A 26914-nucleotide genomic window follows, 5' to 3' on the forward strand; every position below is an offset into this window, starting at 1 on the left:
ATTTATGTTGCATTTTCTGAAGCGAGAGTAGTGCTTCAGAGAGAGTCTGAAGTAATCCCTGTTATATTGCTAAACAGGAGTGGACCACTGTGCACTTTGAATTTCCATTAGGACAACCATTTTCTAGTCGTTCCTCAGGCAGATCCCCCTGCCCCTGCAACAACCTTTTTGATTTCTCTTACCACATGCAGTACACCAGCAATCACATTGTGGGTAATGGCAGGTCTATTGACAGGGAACATGGGTTTATTACTGTGGTTGCAGGGACCAAATCAGAGTGTTCGTGCACTGATTGTAGTAGCTTCCAACCAGCTAAAAAGTCAGCCAGTCAGCTGAGTCCTACCTGGATTAGCAGCTTTATGGAATTGGATTTCATAGGAATCTTTACCCATTCTCAGCACAACACGCAGATAGTAAGGGAGAAGATTTATTTTTAAATTTTAAATTTTTAAAACTGGTCAATCACAAGGCACGATTAATTTTCTGGTGTAAGAATTTAAAATAGAGAGAATTTGTACTTATGTACATTCTATGTATATTCCCCTCTCCACAACCCCAGAAAAAATTACAGCTTAATGTCAGCTTAACCAGATACATAGAATAGCTACTGGAGTAAATAACCATCTACTAAATCCATTAGAGCTGTCACATCAAAGCTGCAGCGGCCAACCAATGAAGGCTATAGCTATCTAGGTGGTAAGGAGACGATGGAGCTTAATTCATTCACTGGTCTTCTGTGGTGCACTGTGTGCTGTGGGGTTGAAGCTCTTCATTTACTCTGGAAGCAACATTTTGCACACACTGCACTTACGTCTAGGTGATTTTTATAAGTAAATATGTGACTTGCAAATTAGTCTCACTGCTTTTGACAGAGTTTCAGTGCCTCTGAAATCATAAGGAAAGCATAATGCTGTAAGCCTTTGAAAGGATGGATGCATTTTTTTCCATGTGGTAAGGTATTTTTATTAGAAGCTGCGAAGTCAAGCTCCAGGGAAAGAGTAGGAATTCGCTTGCCCTTGGGCAAGGCAAAAGCTCTAAAAGATCCCGGTCTGCCTTCATACCCATGTAGCACCAAATGCAATCTAGGTCTCTCTTTTTAGACACAAGCCAGCCTGCTGCAGCTCCTCGTGAAGCGTAAGTTGAAAAGCGTAAGTTGAAAACATGTGCTGTGTGCATCCATTCCACCATTAGTCTCTCTACTGGCCTATAAAAAATTATGCTCCTGCTGCTATTAATGGAATTGTGATTTATTTAACTGTAGCTCCCACAACTGCAAATGGACAGGACTACATAGACCCTGTTTCCTTTCATAATACTTTAAGCTGGAGAATCTACAGGCGATTGAACTTTTGCTGTTGGTAGTGAATACTACAACCCAGACACCTTTCTGAGGAAGCTCTGTTCCTGTTCACCTCTCTGTTCCTGGCTTGAAGCAGAGGGAAGGGTTTCCCTGGGGTGCTATCAGTGTGTTTCATGCCACACCTGGAGTTTTGGGTTGGTTGAAGGCTTACCCAGTTTGCCTCAGGCAGGATAGCCAAGGTCTGAGGAGCTTGTTCATACTGTTGTGTTCCCAGTCCCTTTCCCTCCAGCACTGGGTGGCTGCACAGTCACAGCCCCAACCTGCAGTCACCGCCTGCAGCTGCCCAACACTAGGCAGAGTCAGGAAAATGGGGGTTTAGTAATAGCCCCAAGGTCTTCTAAAGTGCTTTTCATTCATCACATGCAAAGGACCATACAGAAGTAGAGAAATTATTGTTATCCCTGGTCTAAAAAGGAAACATAGGTGGAAGGAGAGGGTGGCTCTGCAAACCCCAGGGGTGCCTCTCAGGGCAGTTGTTTTGGACTCTGCAGTCATATCATTGCTACCAAAACTGGACTGTTGAATCTCTGAAGGGAATAGGAAGGCTGATTATAAAATGCGGGCAAGTTTGCCAGATACAAATGTCTTGGTAATCAGCACTGATTAGAAAGGAACTACAGTGCAGACTGAAGTGCATGACAATTTAAAAGCTCATTAAAATACGTTATTAAAAAATTAAACCACTGAAACTCCATTGGAAACTGGTTTTATTGACTGAATATTTTTCTTTGAACATTTTAGTAAATATTGATGTTTAGTGAGCTAAGTACTGTATGACCGCTGATTTTTACAGATAGCATGCAAGTACAGGCTTTCATCTTTATGTTGCAAAAATTATGCTGTTTTAATACTGATGTAATTATTTTATGGGTAATTGAATTTGATATTCTCCAGGCTTAATTTAACCAGTGGCAGGACAGTAAAAAGTGTCAAACTTTAATTGTGAAAAATGTAGAACTGCTCAAAGCACCTATTCTGTTGGTGTTTCTTGCCACTAGCCATGTTCCTCTACCCATAGCCTTCCCATTTTTGCTCCGCCTAAATAGAAATCCTGCATTGCCTTTTTTTTATTCCCCTAAAGCTAAATGCACTCATCAGCAATGGGATTAGGACCCCAAGAACTGGGATTTGCCACAGTACAGGGAGCGTTGGTAGCTCCTCTCTGCAGTTCTGCTGTTCAAAAGCAGCACTTGTGTAAATCACAGTGCCAGGACATCTCCTCTTTATGATGGACCCATGAGACTCATCAGGAAAGTTTATGCTGTGTGCTCTTTCTCTGGAGAGAAGGGATCTGTAAGCCAGCAGCCTCCACCTCTGCAGATTGGGAGTGCAGTGAAGCAGCAGGCTGTAAATGTTGTGCGCCGCTCTCTGCCTCCTCTCCCAGGGCTCTGGAAAGTGCCAGGTCTCTCTGCACAAGGACAAAATGGTGGGAAGAAACAACAGTGGGGTCACATATAGATCCCTGGTTAATGCCCTTCCAGACCTAAGGGAGTTCAAGATGCTCCGTATTGCCAGGTAGCGATCCCCTCTCCAGGCAGCTCTTTGGCACTCCTTGACAGCTGCATGAGGGGCAATGCCAAAAAAACCCACCCTTTGGGATTTGCTGCTTATTTGGGGAATGTGAATAGCTCCATTTCAAAACTCTCTTTGGTGAACCATAAAGAACACGAACATGCTTACGCTCATGGTTCCTCTTGGCTCTCCTTTGCTGGCTGCATATCCACACCTGCTCGCCCTCTCTGCGGTTTCAATTTCACTCTTTCTGCTTCTGCTACTGGGAAACAGCATCTTTCCAGCATGGGCTTCTGTGAACCTTTCAGGGGAGTGATGGGTTTGGCTGGCCAGCAGCAGAGCACTGGAACCACTTAGAAAAGTCCTGTTAACCCCGTAACTGCAACTAGGTAAACTGAGCAGAAAAGGAATCATTGTATACCAAGTCTCAGCTGCCTCAAGTCCTAATTTAGACAAGAAATCGCTCTCAATGCTAATAGTTAGAAAATGATCATGTAGGATGGAATGATTTTTTACTGGTTTTAAGCCAACCTAGAGGGAATGAATCCTGCTCTCTTACCAGTACGAAAAGCCAGTGAGTGGATGAAAGCTAGGATATGCAGTCTGTAATAGATATGAATAAAACAAGCGAGCTGCCTCGTCAGGATTAATAAAGGCACTTTTTCTTATGAAAAGCAACAAGGCAATTTAAACAGAGGCTAAAGTATGGACAGCTTTGAACAGCTTTGATGAAGATAATGAAGGTTGTATTTCTTAGAGGTGGAAGATCAATAAAAATGACCTGTGCATTTACTGGGTGGAGTCTCAGCTGAGTGCATGCAAAAGGGAGAATTGCACGTTAAATGGTACAGTGTTTGCACATGCTAATTTGGCTCATTTTTTTACAGAGATAAAAGCCAAATCTCTCTGTAAACATGGAAGGTTTTTCTCCCCCTTGAACATAGTTGTTTCCCTTACTCTTGATTCAGCAGTTCCAAGAGCCCTAGGTACAGCAGGAGTAAGAGATAGTTTGGATTCTCTTTTGTGGTCAGTAGTCAGAGCATGTTGGTAAATTTTCTTTATTAATATGTGCTACTGAAACTCTCCTGCACTTGTACAGGCTGCTTCAAAAACACGTTTTATTCTGAACAAGAAGGAAAGTGCCCTTCAGTGAATGCAATATGAGAACAGAACCTGACTTTTATGGGTCAAATATTGCTCGTTTTATTCACACTGCTGCCCTTAGTGGGATGACTCATCCAGACACACTGAGAGAAATCTGAGCCTGGGTAGCTGGCACTGTGGGTGAAGCTGTTTCGAGGATCCCCTTGCAGGGATTTTCTTTCCATGACATTCAGTTTCGGGCTTCCGTGTGAATGGCATAGGAGGTGGGCAGAATACCCAAACTGCCCTGCTTGTCTCAACGCAGGGGTCAACCCCTTCCTTGGCTAGCTAAAGCTGCCATTGACGTGCTGGTTTCCTGCAGTGGTGAGGGCTCCCCGGCTGTTGTTGCACTTTGGCCTCTGGGGATGCAAGGAGGAGGTCAGCAGCAGGAGGAGCCCTGTTTCCCTACATATGAACCTGCCATCCTATAAAAATACCAAGAAAATTTTCACAAACTCTGTCTCTGGGAAGATAATGGGACATCTATAGCAAATGACAGAGGAGGGAAGATCCTGAGATAAATGGACACACAAGCCCATGACCATGCACCCCTTCTGAGTTACAGGGCTTTTGTGGGGTATTTTTTTCTTCCAGTACCTGGTGATCTATGCATGAGGGAACATGGCATTAGTCCAGGGTCACAGTTTCGATTAGCTCCGTTGGACACACAATGACGGCACAAGGGGCAGCGTGCTGTGATCTCAGTAGGGGAAGATGCTTAAACATGTTTCCAGTTCTGGGCTTCACCTGTGAAGTGCTCAACACTCTGGCCTGATGCTGCAACTTAATTTAAGCAGCCTACTTTACTTAAACCTAGTTCAACAAAGCACAGATTTCCTGTTAAACATGCACTTTAATAAACATACCTTAAGTCAAACTAATTAACGCTGCAAAGAAAATTAATAAAACTAAAGAAATCACAAACAGCTAAACCAGTGACTAATGCTGTTCAAAAGCAGCTTTTGGCATTGTCTTCACCGCTGCAGTAATTCCAACTCATGCGGGTAAACCCAAACAAAAGGTTGAAGATGTTGCATTTGGAGCTGTGATTTCACTTGCTCTTTCCATTATAGCGAGTGCTGCACGCACAAAGCTCTGCTGCCACATGCGGAGTGCAAGCCCTCTGGATAGATGAGAATCAGAAGAAAGTATTAAAGAAGGGCCATAAACCTATCAGGAAAGGAATAAATCAGAAATTGCAGAAGTAATTTTTTAAAAAATTCCATTATGATTGAAATGGCTTAAAGCACTTGACATTTAAAGTTTGACTTTATATGGCAAAAGATAAATCTTACAGCTTTTGTTTTTTGATGGTTTTGTGCTGGCAAAAATCAGATCCTCTGCAGCCTAATTAGGTACGATCAAGATAAGATGCTGCCTTTGCACAGAGCCTTTTGAAGGGAGTTTACCTCTGTGGCAATTCAGCAGCTGAACTCCTTGAAGGATTTGTGTCCCGGACTGACCAAACCTGCAGAGTTTTGTTGCTTAGGACATGTTAAAGAGAGAAGAGCTGCTATAAAATCCAGTAAGTTGCTCTGTCACTTGATAGAGGATCTTCTACACAAATTCACATCGCCTTTATGACCACTGCTACCCCATGGCCTCTGGAGCACCATGTGGGCACGGGGGAGCTGGGCTCACACGCTCTCGGTGGGTGCACCTTCTGGGGGTAGGAAGGAAGGGGTGCATGAAAGCCATACAGGTGCTTTCTACTATTTGCAGCCACTCTCAAAGTGCACTCTCTCCTGGGGTTGGAGAGAAGCTGGGGCATGCTTCCTTCTTTGCCTGCCATTGTGCCTTTGATTTTCAGCCTCTTTGTATCTTCCCCACAAGATGTTCGTCTGTTTGAGTTTAGTGGGGAAAATCCAGCATGCTGATAAGCATCTTCGGTCCTCAGGAGGTATTTGAATTAAAAAAAAAAAAAAAAAAGACACCTAACTTCTCACCATCAGAAATTGGTTGCTTTTCCCTACTGCTTAATCAGAGTATAATATGATTAAAGTTATTAAGCAAAACTCTCCTCCCCACAACTCTAAAATAGATCTCTCTTCTTGCCAAAGAGCATAAAGGCTGAACAATTGGCTAACCCGCAAATAATGCCCATAAAGAATGGTATCTTTTTTATTGACACTAATTATAGATACATTATGCCCTTCATATATTACTTTGGGAGCCTGCAGCAGCCTTAATAAAACAGTGATTTCAGCTGAGCTGTGTCGTAGGGGAAAGCAGGCTATTGTAATTCTGGCTGAACGGCTGCACCAGGGGATTGTGCCTTTATGTGAAAGCAGAACGATTTCATCAGCCCCTGAAACGGTCACCTCTGATCCAGGAAGGCAGCACCCATATGGGCAACTGATGACAACATAATAGTGGAGAAAGAAGCACTGGGAAAAGGACATCGGGACAAAGTTCTGCTCTTTCAGGACATGTTGGAGATCTTTCATTTCCCTGCAAAGCAGCCAGATTTCTGGTTCTTTGGATCTTCTTTCAAAGACCGCTCAGCCTGCCAGCTGCAATGAATTCAGTGGGTGCTACTGAGAGATGAAAGGGAGACTTTTTTCCTTCAAGGATGCAAACTCATGGGGCTAGGGAGTCAATGCCTAGTGTCTGGCCTGCAAAGTGATTTGGTTTTGTTAGAAGAGCTTGGTCTTTGTTAAAAAAAAAAAAAAAAAAAAAAAAAAAAGAGTGGAGGATATTAGGAAGTGCTTAGCAGCACCCTGTAGCAGACAGACAGACAGACTGGGAGTCAGCCAGCCTGGGCTCGAGCTCCAGCCCTGCTGAATGATCCTCTGTGCAACCTTAGTGAAGCCTTTTGTCTTGTTTGCATTCTCTCTCTAGCCCTCCTTGCTAAACTGCCCAGGGGCATGCGGCAAAAGGGCCTTACATGCAACTGATGTATTATTGCTGTTTAGTCATGGACCTGGTTTTGAGTCATACTTCCTACCAGCATCAGTGAATTGTTCCCTCCGAGAGCAGTCATTGAATAGCACTCTAAGCTGCTGGGAAGAAAAAGGGAAATATTACTGAGATGTTTGCTGTTCTACCTTGTATTATAAAATATTTCTCTCAGTGGTACTGTCATACGCCCTGCCATGAAGAATGACATCCTCCATCTCATGCATTCACTGTATTTATATTTTATATTGTTATTTTTAATACAAAAAGATTCTTCTTGTACCTATAATGAGAAATAAATCAAATAAAGGGTTCATGTCAGAGAGGATGGTGGTGTGGCTGCTTAGCATTTTAGGAAAGACGGAGGAAAAAGATATTGAACCAATTATTAGGATTACTTTGATGTGATCGCAGCAGTTGCTAATATAGATTGTCAAACTAGACACGAGCTTATGAAAGGATATAAATGTGTTTTTTATTGAACAAAGTACAATCCAGAAAAGGTGGTTTCAAAGGCAACAAGCTCTTTAATTACAGCCTTCAGGGGCATTGTTTGATCACTGTAAATAAGCTGCTTTATTCTGGGTTCTGCTAAAATGTTTTTTGCATTATACTGCATACATCTTTTTCAAATCAAAAAGATTCAGTCCTTAAGGTTACTTGATTTACATTTTCAACATCTTACACTTTCTTTGTGGCTTGAGTGGGAAAAATACAGTTACTGTTGTGCAAGGACAAATAAATGTACTAAAAGGTCCATTTTAATTTTATTTTTCAATATATTGTGTATGTGCATCCACATCACACAGCTGAAGTAAAATCTTTCAGGGTCATGTTGTCACACAGCAGGTATTTTCACAATGTTTTAAGACTAATTATTGTGGCTTTTAAAGGAAAAAGAATTTTTATTGTCCCTTTTGAAAACCATGCAGTTTCCCTCCCTCCCTTTTATCAGCACAAATATTTGCTGCAAATGCCTAGATGACAAATCACACAGGTAACATTTTTCTTGTCTGAATTTAATCTTCATTGTACTATTCCAGGCAAATCACCAAGCAAGGGCTAAAATCAGAGCTAAGGCAATCTAGTTGCAGACAAATATGTAATTACAATCAATACTGTATGTGCAATTGTTGTCCCCCCACCAAAATGAATCTGTTCTTGTATGGCTGGCAGTTTCATTTCTTAATGATTTTTTTTTTTTATCCTGGTGTCGTTAAAAATGAGGCTTCTGCAATTCTGGTCTCAGTTTGTTAGCCATCCTCCTCCCAGATTCTCACCTTCATAGTCTTTCAACCTCTTGGTCTATTTCAAATGATCTGATAAAGGAGGAGGTAATTAAAATCCTGCAAGTTGCCCATGAAAATGGTCATCTAGGTAGACATCTTCCTACATACATATATACACATCTATCTCTCTGTCGATCCACTCATGTATGTAAGTTTTACTACTGATATGCTGTTGAAGGCTGGTCTCTGACTTCCTTAACTGGATGGAAAATGTGGTGGCATACCTCTGTTAGTCATTATATGAGCAATTTATTGAACTTCTCTTCTGGGATGAAAGGTACCGTCCTATGGCCATGAGTCCTGGGATTCTTGGGCACTGTCCACTTCTACTCTGCTGAAAGTTTTCCTCTCTTCTAGAAGACTTAAAACATCCTTCCTAGCTGCCTAATACCCTTTCGCTTCTTGACGATGCCAAAAAATACATCTTTTCTTTCTTCCTCTTTTTTATATTAAGAAGGGGTTCACTTTACTTGGTATTATTACAAAGCATTATCTTTGCCAGTAGATTATGTACCCATGTAATAGTTTATTTCTTTGATGGTAAGACAACAAGCTCTCTTGATTTTCTTTTTTTTTTTTTTAATTAAAATCATGACTTTTTTTTTAAGTTTTAATTTTCATCTTACTTTTTCTAAAACTAGTGCTTTTAGATGAATGATCCATTTGTTTCCCACAACAATGTTATGTTTTATTCTGACAAAAGTCACTGAGAGTTTAGGTGCTGTGACAGCCCTGTGTGACTATTCTGTGCATACTCTTTTGTGGCTTTCAGTCTGCCATTTATAATCCATCTTTTTTCTGAATGCATTATCTTGGCCCTTGATGTTTCAAACAGAGCCTGCAGGTCCATGTAATGCTTTTTGTAGACTCCAGCTTGAGCTCCATATGCTTGTCTGCCTCAGGTACTTTCTCTCTTTTATGAGTGCGGATTTTCTTTTTTTGTGTATTTTACCCTTTTCTTGCAGTGTTTTAGATTCTCTGCCATCTTTACAGTGCCAGGCCGGCCACTGTTTACCTCTGTAGATTCTTATCTGTATTTCTCATGTGTTGCAAATTTTGATTGCTTTGTCAAAGGCTAATTTTTGTGTCATCCAATCGTCTATTTTTGAGTGTTTGGCAGAGCTAGTCTCTTCTCATGGATATTACCAGACTGGATCTTCAGCCTTGGACCCATCACTAACTGATCAGTGTTGTCACTTTTTTGCAAGCCCCATTTGTACTTTTTATTTTGTGATGGAGGGCAGGACTTCTCAAACTCTATGTGGTGTAATTTGCAGTTAAGCTATTGTGCCTGAGGAAAAGCAAACCTGATAAAAGTAGTAAGTCCTTCAGAACCAGCCGTGGTCAGAAACAGGGCCCTCCTCTGACTCCCCTCTTTATTTCCTGGTGGCACCACTCTGCTGCAGATATAGACTGAAGTAGTAGTTAGACCTTCTTCAATCACATCATTTTTTTGAGAGGTTCAGCCACTTAACTGCTCCATTCTTCCCCTCAGGGCAATTGCTTGGTTTGCTCCAGCTACCTCCAGCTACCATGTTATTTGGAGAGGAGCCACAGTCCTCAAGGCCACCCAGCCTGCATGGCTGGGTGCCTGTGCTCGTATGGAGCAGCACTGCCCGCTCCTGGATGCACGGCAAGTCCTGGCTGCATCAAGGGGCACGCTTGCAAAGGCTGTCTAGCACAGATGAAAGCAAATGTGCCCAAAGCCCATAATTAGTCACTGTAGTTACTTTCATATATTAAATGGTTTCTGGGGGTCTATTTTCAAGTGAGGTAGTCTGGAGAAGCTGGATCTAAATCTGCACTGAAGAAAAAAAGCCTCTAGAAGCCACAAGCTCCCATTTTGAGTAGGTTTTCACAAACATTTGTTGAGAGGTGAGAATATTGGAATTCTTTGCTCATCTTTCCATGTTTCTATAATGCAGAGCTCACCACGCCAGGTCCTCTGGGATTCCCTGTATCTAATAATATCATGGTTGTTTGTGATCTGTGCTGTGTCTGATGTGAGGGGTGAGGTGGTTCAGCACAAAAGGAGTATTACCTTCTTCGTGGCAGCTCAATCTTTCTCTCCCTCTCACTCTAATATGAAATAAGTATTGCACACAGACTTTTCTGACTGTCATAAAATATCCTATGGAGCTCAGCTAAAGCAATGAGAGTTATGATAATTCCTCATGTGTTTATTAGAGCAGCAGCCAGCCTACCAATGGGAGCTGTAGCAATATCCAGTGGAGACATCTGAGTTTGTCAATGTTGAATTGCTCAGGGACTAAAGGGAGAGCAAACAACTATGCACTTTTCATATTTTACAATAAGAAAACCAGATTGTTCTTTTTTAGTTAAAGGGCAGCAGCTCCCTTGGTCTTCTGCTTAGTACCAGACAGGTTGAAAGGATGCATAAACAGCATGTTCTTTCACCTGACTGTGGCTGATATTTGTGTGGCATATAATCCAGAATACTTCTGTGCTAATCATCATCCTGGTATGCAACAGAAAGGCAGTAGCCTGCTGGGGGAGTTTAGAGCCTAAGTACAACAGTTCCCTTGATCCTGTGTAGCATTCTCAGCAAGGGAAACCAGGCAATGTTGCTATATCCAGCCCACCAGAAGCATCCACCACATGATTTTTTAATTTTTTTTTTTAACTTAGTTTCTTCTACATAGGGTTAAAAATGTACATCCGTACCTGCCTTCCTCAGGGGAGCAGCTGGGGATTTCCTGCTGTCTATCTCAATTGTGAGAGTGGTGCACAAGCAACAGACAGGGTTGCTTGGATGTGTCTTCACAACAGAGTACTTAACCAGTTACTCAGTGTTACTATCCTTCATCCTCCTGTCCTGACACGAACCCATTTTTCTGTGGTGCTCTACTGAGGCTTTGGGTTTAGGCTAAAACCAGGGCAACTTTTGCTCATGTTGGTCTCCCAGTGACTTCCAGTGAGGCCAAGGGGGTAATCAAGTGCTTGTCACCTGCAGGTGCTGCAGCAGAGTTGATAAATATATCCCAGACTCAGTAAGAGATGCTTATTAGCCGAGGCTATGGTTGTGACTGGAATGATCTTGAGTGTGCATTAGGAAAATCACTTGGCAGTTGCATTTCTGATATGACACCTGGCAAAAACAAACAAACAAACAAAAAGTTGTGGGGTTTTTTATCCCCACCAACTACAAGAAGATCTGTGGAGTAAAGAATGTTACTTTCTGTAGGAAGTGAGTTCTGCAGGCAATGGCAATATTTCAGTACAGGCCATCTCAATTTTTGATTGTTACTATATAGCCAGAGGTCAGGTTTTAAGTAATCTCTCATTGCCTGAGACCATTCTGGTTACCTAGGTTAAGAAGGAAAAAAAAAGAAAAGACTTTAAACTGAACAAGATGCAAGAAAGGGCTGTTAGAAGGATTGTGGGAAGGAAACGCTGTCTTCTCAGAGGAGATAAAAAGAACTTGTTTCTTCTAGATTTTTGTCAAAAATGTGACCAGAGAAGGGCAAAATTAACCTTGCAAACCCTTTGGGAAAGGGAGAAATGGAAATGAGAAAAAAAAGTATTTTAAGTAAAGTAGCAGAGCAATGTTAGTAGCAGAGCAAATGAATACACTCACCAATGCACTGGGAGTGGAAATGAGACTAAGGTTTCTCACCATGAGGGAAATGAAATTCTGAGATGGGATTCCAGAAAGGGTACTTCCACATCACTTCAGGCCAGAGCTTGATAAGTTTTTGGAAGGAACTGCACAGCATGAGAAGAATGGAAGCTAGCATTAAAGTCAACATTTCTGATGTTCTGTGTTCAATGCAATTCTATCTACAAATGGAACACCATGTGTTTACTGCACTGCCTTTGTATATAGCTAATTGATCCCATGCCCCAAACCTTCTGCTAATCTCCTGCAGCTACCAGGAAGAATTTTCCTTCTTCTCCATAACTTGGCTTTTGTTTTGTTTTGTTTTGCTTTATTCTTCTCTCCCTGTCCCCACTTCTGAAACAGCAGCTATTGACCACAGCTGGAATGGAGAAGGGAGGGTTAGTTCTGGCAGGGCAAGCTGCAGTTCCAGGTTTTACTGTGAAAGCTCTGAAACACTTGGTTGGATTGCCTTGTTTGTGCTCTCAAACTTCTGAACCTAACAGAAAAAAAAGGAATTTTTTTGCTGCCAGGTCAGAATCAGTAGCCTCGTTTCAGCATGGGGTAGAGTTTACCGCTGTTAATTTGCCAGTTTTCCAATTTCTTGCACTTTCTTCAGGTTTTCTGTTACCACAGAAAGTTCAAATGCTGGCTGCACTTTGATGTCTCCTGGCCTCTCCCTGGGCACCTTCTAGGGTTTATGTTTTTTTGTCTTCTGCTGTAGTCTGTTGTTTCCTATGGGATATGCTATGCCCCGTGCTCTGCAGAAGCATCTTTCCTGCCAAGGTTTCGCTGCCTGCTGACTTCAGGAGGCAGTTCCTGATGACCCAGGTGATCCTATGCTCCACCTTGTTTTGTTTTGGTCTAATAACTGGAAATGCAGGTTCTTCAGACCTTATTCTCCTTTACATGTGTGTAAGAACAGTGTACACATAGAGCTGATCTAGAGGTCACTGAAGTCACAAGATGGATTCTTTCGTGACACTAAAGAAGAAAATGAAAATTAGATTAGTTATCACAGGATAAGTATTATTTCATGTAATTTATTTTAAGTATTTTCGCTTTCATTCAAAGAAAGAGGTAAAAACACCTCACAGAGTGAGAAAAAGCTGAATAATGTTTTTCTTTCCTTTTGTATTTCTTTTCAGGCTCCATCTATGAAATGTTTGGAAATGAATGCTGCCTGTCAACAGGAGAAGTCATTAAAGTTATTGGCTTCAAAATTAATAAGCTCATAGCAAGTATCTGTGAGAATAATGAAGTCAGCCGGTTTTCAGCCAAAGTGGAATTACCACTAAATTTTCCTGGTATAGTATTTCATGAATACATGTTTTTGAGGAATTTTAACCCTGAGTAATCACCTTTGTTCACTTCATTGATTTGCTGTCTTGATTGATATTTCTTTGAGGTTACAACTCAGCTGTCAAGGATAACATTTCATCAGATGGCACAAGACACAATCAATTCATTTTTAAATTTCAACTCTTACAGTGCTTTTCCAAGCCTGGATAAACATTATTAATGCTATAATGTTTGGTAGTAATGCTTTCTATGCTTGAGGTCACTCAGTGTAAGAATTTTTACAAAAATCTTCTTTTCAGTTACTTATGACTTTGCCAAACTTTGTCAGAGCTGAAATCTTCCTTGCTGTGTGCTCAGACTATAATTTATTTGCTATTACTATATTTTTGTTTTATTATTTTGGATATAAAATATTTTGAATACTTTGGGGGTTTTGTTTTTATTTTAAGGATTTATTTTAATTCCAGTGGCCAAGGTGGCTGCTCCATGCCTGGAAACAGGATTAGAGGAAAATGGATGTGGTTTTCTGCTTAAAAAACACTTCAACTGTTCTATAGAGAAGTCCCAAAATATTCATATTTTGCAAGATGGACTTGAATTTTGGCATGTGGTACTGACTTGTTATTTGAAACATATCTTCCTCTGTTCATGTGGCCTTGTTAGGGAGAGCTGGCCAAGACTTCATCACATGTCATATTAATCCATTTTTCAATTCTGCTCTCATCTCAATTCCTCCACTATTAGGGCCCAGCTGTGTTAACTAGGGAAGTGACTGGAGTGCAGAGGGAGAAGTGCTGGACTGTGAGTATCCGTGTGTGGGAAGTGGAGGAGGCAAGCTAGGTTAGGAAACTGATAGAAAAAGATTGGACCTTGGAGCAGGGCAGAAGGACGAAGGCTTGATGTGCAAAGATCAGGGACTGGAGATGGCAGTGGAGGTGGTTACCATCATCAGAGGAGGCCTGCACCCACACAGACATATATATGTAGGGCATTTCCTACGCTAGGAGTTTTGCAGGCAGCAGAGGTAATGGGAGCCCCTCGGGGAGAAGAGATAGACAAGCAGGCTGGAAAACAGCGCAAGGAGACCAGTGGAATGTGGGAGGGAGCCTGTGTATGTCTGGGAGAGAAAGTAAGTGGACACCTACAGGTAGGAAACATAGGGACAGAGCACACACAGGACACAGCAGCCCTTGAGAGCCTGAGATCACATCCAGGACTCACTTTGGCCAGCAGTCTAGCTAATGCACTGAATGAGACTACAGTTCTGTAGAGAAAAAAATTAATGTAAACATTTAATTAACACTATATTGTACTCGAAGCACATGGGAGGTGTCGTGGTTTAACCCCAGCCAGCAACTAAGCACCACGCAGCAGCTTACTCACTCCCCCCCCATCCAGTGGGATGGGGGAGAAAATCAGGAAAAGAAGTAAAACTCATGGGTTGAGATAAGAACGATTTAATAGAACAGAAAAGAAGAAACTAATAATGATAATGATAACACTAATAAAATGACAACAGTAGTAATAAAAGGATTGAAACGCACAAATGATGCGCAGGGCAATTGCTCACCACCCGCCGACCGACACCCAGCCAGTCCCCGAGCGGCGAATCCCCTGCCCCTCCACTTCCCAGTTCCTAAACTAGATGGGACGTCACATGGTATGGAATACACTGTTGGCCAGTTTGGGTCAGGTGCCCTGGCTGGGCATGAGAAGCTGAAAAATCCTTGACTCTAGTCTAAACACTACTGAGCAACAACTGAAAACATCAGTGTTACCAACTTTCTTCACATACTGAACTCAAAACATAGCACTGTACCAGCTACTAGGAAGACAGTTAACTACATCCCAGCTGAAACCAGGACAGGAGGTTAAATTGATGCTGCACAGGGAAACATAATATAAGCGTTTTCCAGTGTTTGAGTGCTTGACTTAGTAAGCTCATTGATGTTCTTCTAACGTATTGCTGAGCATGTGAGAATGTGTGCACATGCATATAAATGGTTTAGATTATGCTAGTGCCCAAACTGGTATGTGCTTTTTCTGCAGAGGGAGACAAAACACACTTCTTGAAGCAAATAAATTGTAAAAGTACATGGGAATGTAATGTTTCATCTGAATTCCACAGGAAAATGTCTTCTGCCATGCCTTCATTTTCCATCTCCAAACTACGGATTTCTCTCTGAAATTGTCTTATATATAATTTTCCTTTCCCCAGTAGATCCTCAATTTATTTTCATGTTTTTCTTACTCAGTGAATCAGAACAATTTGTACAACTACTTATTAAAAGACTTTTTTGGAATGCCATTTTCAAGCACTAGCAGGGCCCAAATGTAGTGATCAAAGACATTTTAATTATCTGTGGCTATCTAGAGATATTGAAGTACTGCTGTACTGTGAACTCTCAAGATATTCACTATTTTTCTTGAAACCCAAGCTTCTTTGCTATTATTAAAATTTCTTCTATCTCTAAAGTATATATACATATAGGAAGTCATATTCTAAATCTTGATTGGCAGATAGGTTTGAACATTTGAATCCTAAAATATCCAACTCAAATGAGTGATAAAAGTAATCCTATATTTATTAATGTTGACTCTCCTGATATTTAGAACAGAGTGACTTGTGATTTCAAATGCTTGAACCTGGTGATTCTGGATTTGTTTGCCTTCAAGTGATCAATTTTGCAACTTGGCATTTGGATGCTGTTGCCCTATTGAGCACATTTTCAAATTTGGTCTAATCACTACAATTTGCATGCATACTTATGAAGTCTCCCAACCAGTGTTCTAGAAAACTGGGTTATTTCACTGGAAAAATAAATTCAGAGTTCATTTTGCTGAAATTTATCATTATTATCCTCCACATGATGGGTATTACTGAACAGCAGCACTGAAGAGGGGCATAATGACACTTCTTATTAGCCCAACAGGGACCACCTCTCTCTTGTTTCTCTCTGTATATGTACTCTTATGCATTCAAGATTTTGGGGGGTAAGATGTAAATTTGTCATTTCTCTAATGTAGTTCTTAGCTGAAGAATGATTCTGCTTTACAAAGTCAAGATGTCCCAGTCTCTGCTTTTTCTTGACCTTTTTCCTTTTCACTTTATTACATACACATGCTAAGCTCTGAATGAAACATTGTATTAGAGCATTGCTGGCTTGCTCCCATCTCCAGAACAAAGCACAGAACCTAACTGGACATGAGTTTTTTCACACTGCCATTGACTTACCTAAATAAAAATATCTGCAGGTCTCTAGGAGTCTGGCACTGTGTTTACATTATATGTACAGTGCTTTCTTGCCAGTGTTGATGCGAAGAAATCTTTTGCTTTGATGTTATTTTCCGTTTCCTCTGTTGTGAGTTATCATTTGCATGTGATGGGCTCATGTATCCTTTCACCGTGTGCATGTTGGCATAAATAAGTGACGCTTCTAACTCTGGGGATAGCGTCTCTCTGAGCAAAGAACTGGGCTCATTGGCTTTAAACGAACCTTACTCTTTGTCTTTCTGAATGTATTTGCTGTCTACAGAATTCCTTTTTTCTGCTCTGGCAAATCAGATCCTTGATAAAGGCCTAATCTGCCCTTTGCATTAGAGAAACCGCTGCAACCACAAGTTCACTATCTGTCTTATTTCATTTTATCCTCATCCTAATTTGTTCTTTTTCATGCTTCAGAGGGCCAGGCTATTCTTTCTATGCTCATACACTGGGTAAAAAATGAAGTCTGCTGTTACTCTAGACACTTCAATGGCTACATCTAACAGCATTTTGAACTCCAATTTTCACTACTAACAAATTAGCAGAGACCGGTAATTTGCACAACACCTGAACTGCATGCCCGCACAAATGATTTCATTGTGTTCTGTTATATTCCTTCTTCTGCAGAAATATTGCTGGGCTGACCTGTTCTCCGGAGGTCCCTGGCAGTTGCTGCTGCTCATTCCTACGTGGACTGACACATAGCTGAGCACAATTGTCCCTTTGAGCTCTCAGCGTCTGCGAGCCACAAGACAGGAGACTTGTCTGTGGCCACGCAGCATGTGTGGAAGGACAGGGGTTAGGCATTAGAAGGCTCATCTCGGTAGGAGATGATGGAGAGATAGGAGAGATGGTCTTTGGGGCAGGTTGGGGAGAGGAGGATGCTGGAGCAGAGGAGGTAGCACAGTGAGTGGTGGAGGTGAGGGAAAGAGGAATAGCAATCAAGTCAGCTCCAGAGAATTTGGGAACTGAGCTCTTACCAGTCTTCTGCATTACCTTGGGGAACAGGAAATGCTAGTCTGGGACAGAAGGTCTTTCTGCTATTTTTTTTTTTTTCCTTGAAGGCTACTTCCTGCTCTACTAGGTGAGCCTAACTACTGGTTTTCTCAGAAAAAAAACTTCCACAGAAGCAGGGATGAGAGGAAAAAGAGAGACTAAAAAGGATACTCCTTTCCTTCAGGACTCTAATTAAGACTGAAAATGGGAAGTCTATAAAGCTACAGGGAAGTACACTTTATCACTCTATACCCAGTAAAAGAGAGCTGCATATACTGTTCTGTAAAAAAGGTGGTAAAAAAATCGCTCTATCAAAACATGCTTTCCTACAGGACTAAATGCGTGATCCTTGGGCTATGTTTTCTCTCCCATACCAGTGAAAATAATTTTTTCAGATTCCCAAACCCTCTCTCTCTACCAATGTGTACATCAGTGCCTAAAACTTTTCTTGAAAATGATGGGCTGAATAGATTTGGGGCTTATTAATTATCATATTAAGGCTAGGCAGGCACTTCACCTAGTGAAATGCTACTAGCTGCAGAATGTTCATGGAGTGTGATGAAGGTTATACATTCCTGTAGTTATTATGTATGTGTAGTTATTCTTGTCTCTAGTTGTAATTTTCCCCCAAACTATTGGGGTCTCTGCCTGTAATTTTCCCCAAAACTATTGGCCATCAGTGCACTTTGGTTGTAGACCAGATTACATTTAGAAAGTAGGTCTATAGGAGCAATAATGCCAGCTGTCAGTAAACCAGCTGGACTTTTTTCCAGGTTTGCTATTTCCATCTGTCTTTCCCCCCAGAAGTCTACCAAGCTCTCTTAGGCAAGTCTAAGTGAATTTGAGTCAGTCATTTTATGAATTATGAAAAAGTCCAAAAATATTTTTGTTTGAACTCAAAATGTCCAAACTTCAGCATCTCAACTTACCATATGTCTCCCACTCCGGAGATTTCCTTGCTGTCTTAGGTTTGGAAAACATTTGGGTTTGTAATTTGATTCATAATTATTTTAATAGGATTCTGAATGGTTCCATAACAGTGTTTGGGGTTTGTGTTGTTTTGTTTTTTTTTTTTAAATATATATTGTAGCAAGGAGAGCATTTATGAGAAGATACCATGGCAGATTATGGCACTTAGGAACCACAGTGGCTTTCATCCATCATATCAAAATAACTTTTTATATATTCACCTCTTTTCTATATGGAGAGAAACATATGGATCTTTACATACTCATAAGCATAAACAGGTCACTATTAGGTGCCTCTACTTCATGGGTCTCATCAATACAGAAGCTAAGTGTGCAAGGCCACATGGCTCTTCAGTTGTCTATGCAAGCATTCTGTTACCAAAATTAAGAAAACTAGCAGAACAGAAGGTGAAGATTTTTCTGCTCCCAACCCTGACAAAGTCAGTCTGCTTGAGCCCAACAGGATAATCAGTTGTCTAGTTTTGTGTGAGATCTGGTAATTATGCTTCCATATGAAACCTGCTTTCCAACCCGGGATGCTCATCAGTTTGTTGCTGAAATAGCTGGCTTCTAAATAGCTATGTAGTCCCAGCAAAATTAGTAGAGCCTGAGTCTACTGTCAAACTCATAGAGGAGAAGAATATTTCTCATACCTGTACATAGTCAAATATTTTCAATTGGGAATGTTTTTTTTTAACATATTTTATGGAGGCTTTGTAATGCAATTCTGGAGGTTTTCTAGGGGCAATGCACGTGCTCCTGTATCAATCACAGATGGGTAAACATAGTTATTGCCTTTGGGATACATCATATGTACTTTGAATACACTTTTTAATGAAGAATATTCCTATCTGCTTTCTCCCAGCACTGCCAGGAGACAATGCCCATCTTGTGCTTGCAAAGCATGACACTGGAACACTGTTTGGGGGATGCTGTCTTTTCCACAATTTCAGTTTGTCATAGGTGCCTTGTCACTGCGATATTTTCTAAATGCTAGTGAACCAGTTTGTCTTGATTTACACTGACAGCTCCAGTAGTGATTAGGAATGAGGTAGCTAACTTGCTTATTAATAATTGTGTTAAAAACGGCTGTGAGAAACAGTAAAAATACCAGCAAGAAATAAAAGTGTGTTGAAGTTGAACTTTGTATTTGTGCAATTACATTCATGGATGAGGCTTCCTTGCAGCCCAGAAAAAGGACTGAAGGCTTTCCCGCAGTCCTGCAGTGAGGACATATATGTAGAGGATGTATTTGCACAAGGATACTAATTTCACACAGGAAAAGCTAACTGTCATGCAGACAACTGTGAAGGCACAGAATTGCAGAAAGCAGTTGCATAGGCACAACTAGCGAATATCTCTGCAGTAAATCAAAAAAGCTATTACTGTTTAGGCTGCTGACAAGCCCTCAGAGCTGTTAGTTGCCACAGATCCTAGTGGTTGCATGGGATGCCTAGAACCAAACATGCCCAATCTGGCGATAAATTCAGTTAAAAGCTACTCAACAGACAGAATCTTAATAACATCTCCTTTAACAAGAAGGGTGCTAAAGCTACGAAGTGAAAATAGCAGGTTTTGTTACAGTGAAACAAGAATCACACCAATTCTGTGGCAAAAAAAAAAATGCTGTTGTGGTGGAGGGAATGGTTTGATATATCCTTTTTAAAGAATATAATCTTAAGGAGCCTCTGCCTCCATGCAGGCCACTCAGTTGTGTTGATCGTGGTCGGTAGGTGAAACTCAGTAAGGGAAAAGGTGTGGGAGAAAATAAGCAATTTGGAGGTTATTTTTAACTGAAGCGATCCTCCGATCTAATTTGTTAAACAATCCCACTATCAGAGGAGGTCTAAAGAAGGGCATGAGCATCTTCCCAACATCCAACAGGAACTGCGTTCTGGCAGCATCCCACCTTGCTGAGACCCAGGTATCTGCTGGGGTATCCTACCCTTTTCTCACACTCTGGTGCCCACAGGAGGGGAGTCATAGCCAGTGTGGACCTAGTTCCCACACTAGGCAACTGGGGGCAGGTGGATGGGACACTTAAACCTTGTAGACATGGCAGAAACCACTCATGAGATGTGGAGCTGCCATGAAAGAGCCTTTAGTAGTGCCAAGCAGCAATCCTTTAGTCCCCATCCCATGCTCCGTAACTGCCAAGGTGGGAGTATTCCTTTACCACAAAGATATGATGCCCTTTTTGTGGTCCAGAGGAGGCAAAAGTGTGGAGGAGCAGAGGCCATAGGGTTCCTGCTAGTTGACTTCGGGGGAAGGAAGGAGCAAAGCACTGCATCTCCCAGGGAGCTTGGCTGCTTTGTTGCTGTAGCTGTAGTTACCAGTTAATTTGTGTGTGTCTCCTGGCTTGCAGACTTGGCCTAGCAGTAACCTCCACATTCAGTTATATTCACTTGGAGGAGAGCTTTAGTCGATGCCAGTCCCAGGAAGCTGCAATGTAATTCCACGAGGCAGCATTCACACTGCCATGTTTGGGGAAGGAGACAGCTGAATCATACAGTTCAGCTAAAGCCTACTGTTTAGTCCTCTAAACCATCCACTTCATCTTCCTCTATAAAAACAGTCATGCAAATATAGAATTGCATATATTTTTCTTGCAATGTGGACTCTTAATGAGACAGCTCCAAGGGGCATGATTAACATGAAATAATAATGTCCCTAGGGGATAGGGAAGCTCAGATGCAGCTTCTGCCTTGCAGTACTTCAGCACTTTAATTGCCTTGTGATGGGCACAGTGCTGCAACACCCAAAATTTGGATTACTCCATCTGGTGGTCTGGGCTATCAGATATGCTAAAATCAACTTCCTTTGCTCATTCTTATCTGTTGGCACTACTTTTTCATTTGTGATGTGTCTTTAAACATAGTTGGTCTAGGAATCCCCAGTCTGTGTGTGGAAGACTACATAGTACAATGTTTAGCCAGAAACTTTATCCTGCATTTCACTGATCACATTACTGTTGCTCTTCCTCATACCACGTCTGCATTTTTTTCTTAAAGGTTGGTTTCCTGAGAAGACAGATAAGAATTTAAGATAATTTTTCTTTTTTCTGTAGCAAAGAAAACAACTTTTTTCTCTTTTTACCATGGACTTAAAAATGTTGGATGTCAGAAATTACCTGCAGAGTAGAAAGGGCTAATTCCAGCTACCTATGATTTGTATCATGTAGTTGATATTATCTTTATAGAGTCACATTTCTAGCAAACAAGCTGTCAGCTATTAATTGTTTGATGTGCTTTGCTCACCATTTTTATTGTATTCACAGTCTAAAATTTGGCATGGCTTCCTTCATATATTTCCCTTTTTTATAATAAAGGTTTTCTGTTCTTAGGTCTGTATAAGGTTGTGGCAGATAAAACTCCATATGTCAGCATTGAAGAAATTACAAGAAAAGTCTCTATTGGGCCAACAAGATTTGGCCATCCGTGTTTCTACAGCCCTGAGGATATAAAATTGGCAAACATCACTATCAAACATGGTGAGCAGATCACCTTCAACTCAGTGGAAGAGGTCAATGGAACAATGACTGTGAACTGTGGCGTGGTCAGAAATAACCAGTCTCATTCCTTTACGTTGCCCTTTTCACAAGAAGGAAAATTCTATGAGTGTGAAGATGACCAGATATACACCCTAAAAGAGATTGCAGAATGGAAAATCCCTAAGTGCAGAAACCGGATTGTCAAACTTTCCAATACTTTACATATGTGGGACTGCTCTAATCCACTCCCTGAGAATTTTGATGGCAGCTTGATTCTGACGCCTGTCTATGAAGTGCAGGCAGTAATGAAATGTAAGTAGGAATCAAAGCCAATGTCCTGTTCATCTTGGTATAGCAAAGTATCCTTATATACACAAAATTTGCTTAAAATAGGCAGAAAGGATTCAGTTTGGTCAAGAATTCCTGACCCATATTTGCCATTGATGCTAGTTTCAAGATGAATAAAGATAAAAATAATATTGCCTTTTTTATTCCTCTATCTGCTGCTAATTCAGGTAGTTACCTTGCTTTTCTTTCTGTTGCCATTTTTTTGATCACCACAATTAAATGATTGTTTCAAAGAAAATATATTGCACAATGAAAAAGTGGAGCTTAGGAATTCTGTTTGGTTCTCAGATTCTCTTTCTTTGTGTTTCAGACTTTGGCCATGAAGAAGCCACTTGATCATTTATGGCTATAGCTAGGAGGTAGAAAAAAGTATAGACCTACATGTCATAACACATTCAACTACCATTTATTTTTCAGAATGAGGATGCTGCAGGAAGTAAAACCATATTATTTTACTCTATTGCAGAAACAAATATCAATAGAATGTAAACAGAAAAGACTCACGGACAATTTCTGAAACCTCTAGGTTTGAGGAAACAGGAAGATATTAGAAAACCCAATATCCTTAAAAGCTGTAATTTGTGTTACAAGTTTTTATTAAAAAAAATATATATATATTTTGTCCATGGCACATTATCACTGTTCTAGTTGTTCCACCAAAACATTGAAACTGCTGGGTTCTGTTCTTACCTATGTCTTTATCTGTGCCTTACTTCAAACGTGTTAGTGAAATTAGTCACAGGAATAAAATTACAAGGTGTGCAAGGGTATAAGCACACAGTGAAATTCTCCTGAGTTATGGTGACTTGAATAGCCGAGCTGCAGTAATGACCTATGTGTGCATGCATAGCGTACCCTCTCTGAACTGAGATACCTACCTAAGCAAAAAAACAGCTTAAGCTAAAATGTTTGACCTTGCTTGAGGACAGCCCAGGCAGTAGATGGAAACTTGCTGCAATTCTAGTTGTTGGTGCACCTATCCTGTTAAAGTTTGCAGGATAGGAGCTTAGCTTTTGGGAAGGTTTTGCTGCCTGTGGCGTTTACTAGAAGCAAATCAGTCAGCTCCATAGAAATGAAATCCTAGCAGAAATATGTTATTCATGAGGCTATTAAGCAAAAAATCTTTTCATAATTGAGCTTTCTCTGATGAATGATGTAAGTAAATGGATAAAAGAGAAAGAAAGAAAAGTGGGCAGAGACTGTTAGCACAATACACTATAGTTGCTAAGTGCTTATCATGAGACATTCAGATGTGCTTGCTACGTAATTTAATGTGTGAGTTTGGAAAGTGTATCTTCACAAGATAAAATACTTCATTTTCTACAACTCTAGCTAGATTCAGGAATCTAGCCCACCTCCTAAAGCTGGATTCACTTAGGTGTATTCCTATATCCACTTAGATATATGTGCACAATCAATAAGAATTTAATGTTTCTAAAAAGCTTTCCAAAGATTCAGAAATATTTGGTATTCACTTGTCTTCCAATCAGGTATTCCAGGGAGAGTTGTATTTGTTGATTTTATTTCATGGCCATTTATGTTTCATAGTGTGTTCAACATTTAAGAAGCATTAAATATGTCCTCAATAACTATTTAATACAAACTTGAAAAGTAGGCTTCATGGTATATGATGAACTACTTACTTTCTTGTGGACCATGAAAAATGGATTTTCACCATTTTTAGAAGAACTATAAATAGATACAAGATAAAGTATGAGAAATACTATCCACAATTCAATAAAAAAGATTCCTGATAAGAGGGATAGCAGATTACATTTTCACAGGCTGTGGGCAGGAATCCTCAATACTTCTCATTCTTAATAATGAACAAATTATGTGTGTGGAACTCCCCTAAACACTCATAGGAAACTTCCATTTTCACTAGTCATTCCTCCTTCATTGACTTTCCCTTGTGGTGCTTAGGATGTTTGTCACCTGAAGGTGTCAATGTGACAAAAGCAGACTTGGGATAAACAGATCCTGAATTAATGTCATAAAACTCTGTCATATAAAATACATCTGACACCAACCTTTATGTATAAAATATTGGTATGTCCTGCTACAAGGAACTGTGAATCCAGGATATACTATCCTTGTGTGCAGGTCTATGCAGAATATGTCTTACTGAAGAGAGTCATTAAATATTTGCTTGTTAAATTTTACTGCCCTGGTCAGTGATCTGTGGTGTCACTGATCTGGAGCCAAATTCTTACACAAGCCTTAATTGCATAGTCAGCTTTGTGCTTGAAGTTTTACATCCAAAATTTTGCAAGTTCAGTTGTGATAAAAGAGTTGTTGGTCCCTGTCAGACTGTTAAATGCAATGGCTCCATTCTGATAGTGAGTAAAACTAGATGACGAAGAAAAAGATGCAAGAATTCCACATTATAAGAAAAATTTCATTCATTAACGATAAGCTTAGACTTTGTTATACAAAGGTTTTCCTTTTTTTTAAAGTGATATTTTCTAATAATTATAGATGTTTGCATTATTCTTATAACTATCAAAACATCTTATTTCTCCTAGGCTGTGGGAGAAACATGTGTTAATGGGTTCAAATGCTATTTATTTATTTATTAAAAATGTTCCCCCACCCATGCCTTTGGAGAAACCATAAGTTACTATGAATTAAAACATAGAAATACATCTTGTACTTAAGAAAAAGAGTTTGATAAGACAAACAGCTCATTAAACTTGGAGGTGCTGTGAGAAAGACAGTGAACTAGATTCCCTTTCCTTTTTCTTAAACTTTTGTTCACTTGCACACCTTATTCTCATCTCTTCTTGTTTCTCTCTTCCTTTGTGAGGTCTCCTGCATATCTGATAGCCATATATCTCAAATTAAAACAGTTAGACTTTGACTGGTGCTATTAATTGTGCGTGTTAACATATGGAGCTGCACACCTCAGAGGAGGTACTTTTAGCATCTGGCCAACAAGACATGTATATTTTATTCCAATGTCAGTTTGAAAACAAAAATCAATATATTTCATTTTCTTTTCAGTTCGAAAGGACATAGTTCATATCCTCTCAGATCTAGATGTCGAAGTCAAGGATATAACAGACTGTTATGATATTAGCTCTTTCCTTCAGCCACTCTCTTTGGAAGATGTATTTGAGAGAACAAGCAAGGAATTTCCCATGGTTGCTGAGATAATGGAAGGACCTTCAGGAAGCCAAAAACCTTATAACTTATTGTATACAGGAAAAGAGATCATCATCTACAAAAAGTACCAGGCAACACGAGTCCTAGCCTCTGAGATCAGAAGTGATTCCCCTAAAAGACATTTTTTAATCCCTATGAGCTACAAAGGAAAGTTCAAGAGACGACCTCGGGAGTTTCCAACTGCCTATGACTTAGAGATAGCAAGAAGTGAAAAAGAACAACTTCATGTTGTAGCAACTAAAGCCTTTGATTCCCCTCATAAAGAGCTTTTTTCTGTTTCAGTTGGAGATCAATTTCTAGTTCAGCAATGCCAGACTAGTGAAGTTCTGTACGAGGGAAGAAAGAAAGTCATAGACGTTTTAGCTTGTGAACAAATACTAAGTGATACATATAAGAAAGTGCTCCTCCCTATGTATATGGAAGGTGGCTTTGTGGAAGTGATTCATGACAAGAAACAGTACCAGCTTTCTGAGATTTGCAAAGAATTCCATCTGCCTTTTAATGTCAAAGTGTCCGTGAGGGACCTTTCCATTGAGGAAGATGTCTTGGCTGCTGTGCCTGGTCTGCAGTTTGAAGAAGAAATCACAGACTCCTATTTGCTGATCAGTAGTGCCAGCAGTCCAATGGAGAGCTGGGAGATTCCTGTGTATCGCCTAAACATGTCAGTCCATTTGCTCAGCAAAGATGGCCAGACAGTTGTACCACCTGTGACTAAGACAACAGTGGAAGAGATCAGCGAAGAGCAATACTATATGGTGCGGAGATATGAAAACCAAACCCTTCATCCACCACCAAGGCCTCCCAAAAAGCCAACACTTGCACCAAAACCTGTTTTTGCAGTACCTAAGCAAGATGTGTCTGATGTGCTACAGGCTCCAAAGGTAAGCTATCACACCTTGTCTTTGAGTCTCTTACAATCATAGGTCATGTTCTGTTGGTTTACAGTCTCCATTTCTCTGGTGTATCCTTATGGCACGTACACAGATAGCGCTCAGTTCCCTGTAATAGGCAAATTAGCCATTATAGACAGCAATGGCTAAAATCTCCAGTGTGTGTTAATTGATCCATGAAAAACAACGGAACCACGCTGACTCACAGCAGAAAGCTTGGCTGTATAATTTTGCATGGATAATCCTTTACTGCACCGATGCAAAAGATTTGAAGTGGCTGTATTTAAATATTTATTAAGGGGAAGCATATGTTTTCATGATGTAAAGATAATTTTGCTCAGCTGGAAATGGCAGAATTAAATTCACAGAAAGTCAGGTTGTATAGATATTTTTGACTGCATGTTTTTGCACTTACCCAAGTGGCAGATAGATTTGGAAGAAAAAGGCCAGCCATTTTAGAATAACACTTGATGTTAAGAAAGAAGTGCCCCTTCTAGGACAATTTTCTTCCTGGTTAACCTAAGGCAATGCATCTGTTCATTAATTTTTGTGTTGGGTCTGGCTGAGATGGAGTTAATTTTCTTCACAGCAGCCTGTAAGACATTGTGTTTTGGATCTGTGACTAAAAGAGAGTTGATAACACAACAGTGTTTTGGCTATTGCACAGCA

General features: G+C 40.5%; 1 protein-coding gene across 1 annotated transcript; it reads left to right on the top strand.

The window, feature by feature from the left end:
- Nucleotides 1-12983: 12983 nt before the first annotated feature.
- Nucleotides 12984-26501, top strand: THEMIS (thymocyte selection associated). Its single transcript, XM_009929093.2, has 3 exons — nucleotides 12984-13128; nucleotides 21696-22154; nucleotides 25194-26501. Exons 1-3 carry the CDS (start codon nucleotides 12984-12986, stop codon nucleotides 26276-26278), a joined length of 1689 nt encoding a protein of 562 aa, XP_009927395.2. The 3' UTR covers nucleotides 26279-26501.
- The last annotated feature ends 413 nt before the right edge of the window (nucleotides 26502-26914 follow it).

Source organism: Haliaeetus albicilla, chromosome 7 (genome assembly GCF_947461875.1).
Source record: "Haliaeetus albicilla chromosome 7, bHalAlb1.1, whole genome shotgun sequence".
In the NCBI taxonomy this organism is placed as follows: Eukaryota; Metazoa; Chordata; class Aves; order Accipitriformes; family Accipitridae; genus Haliaeetus; species Haliaeetus albicilla.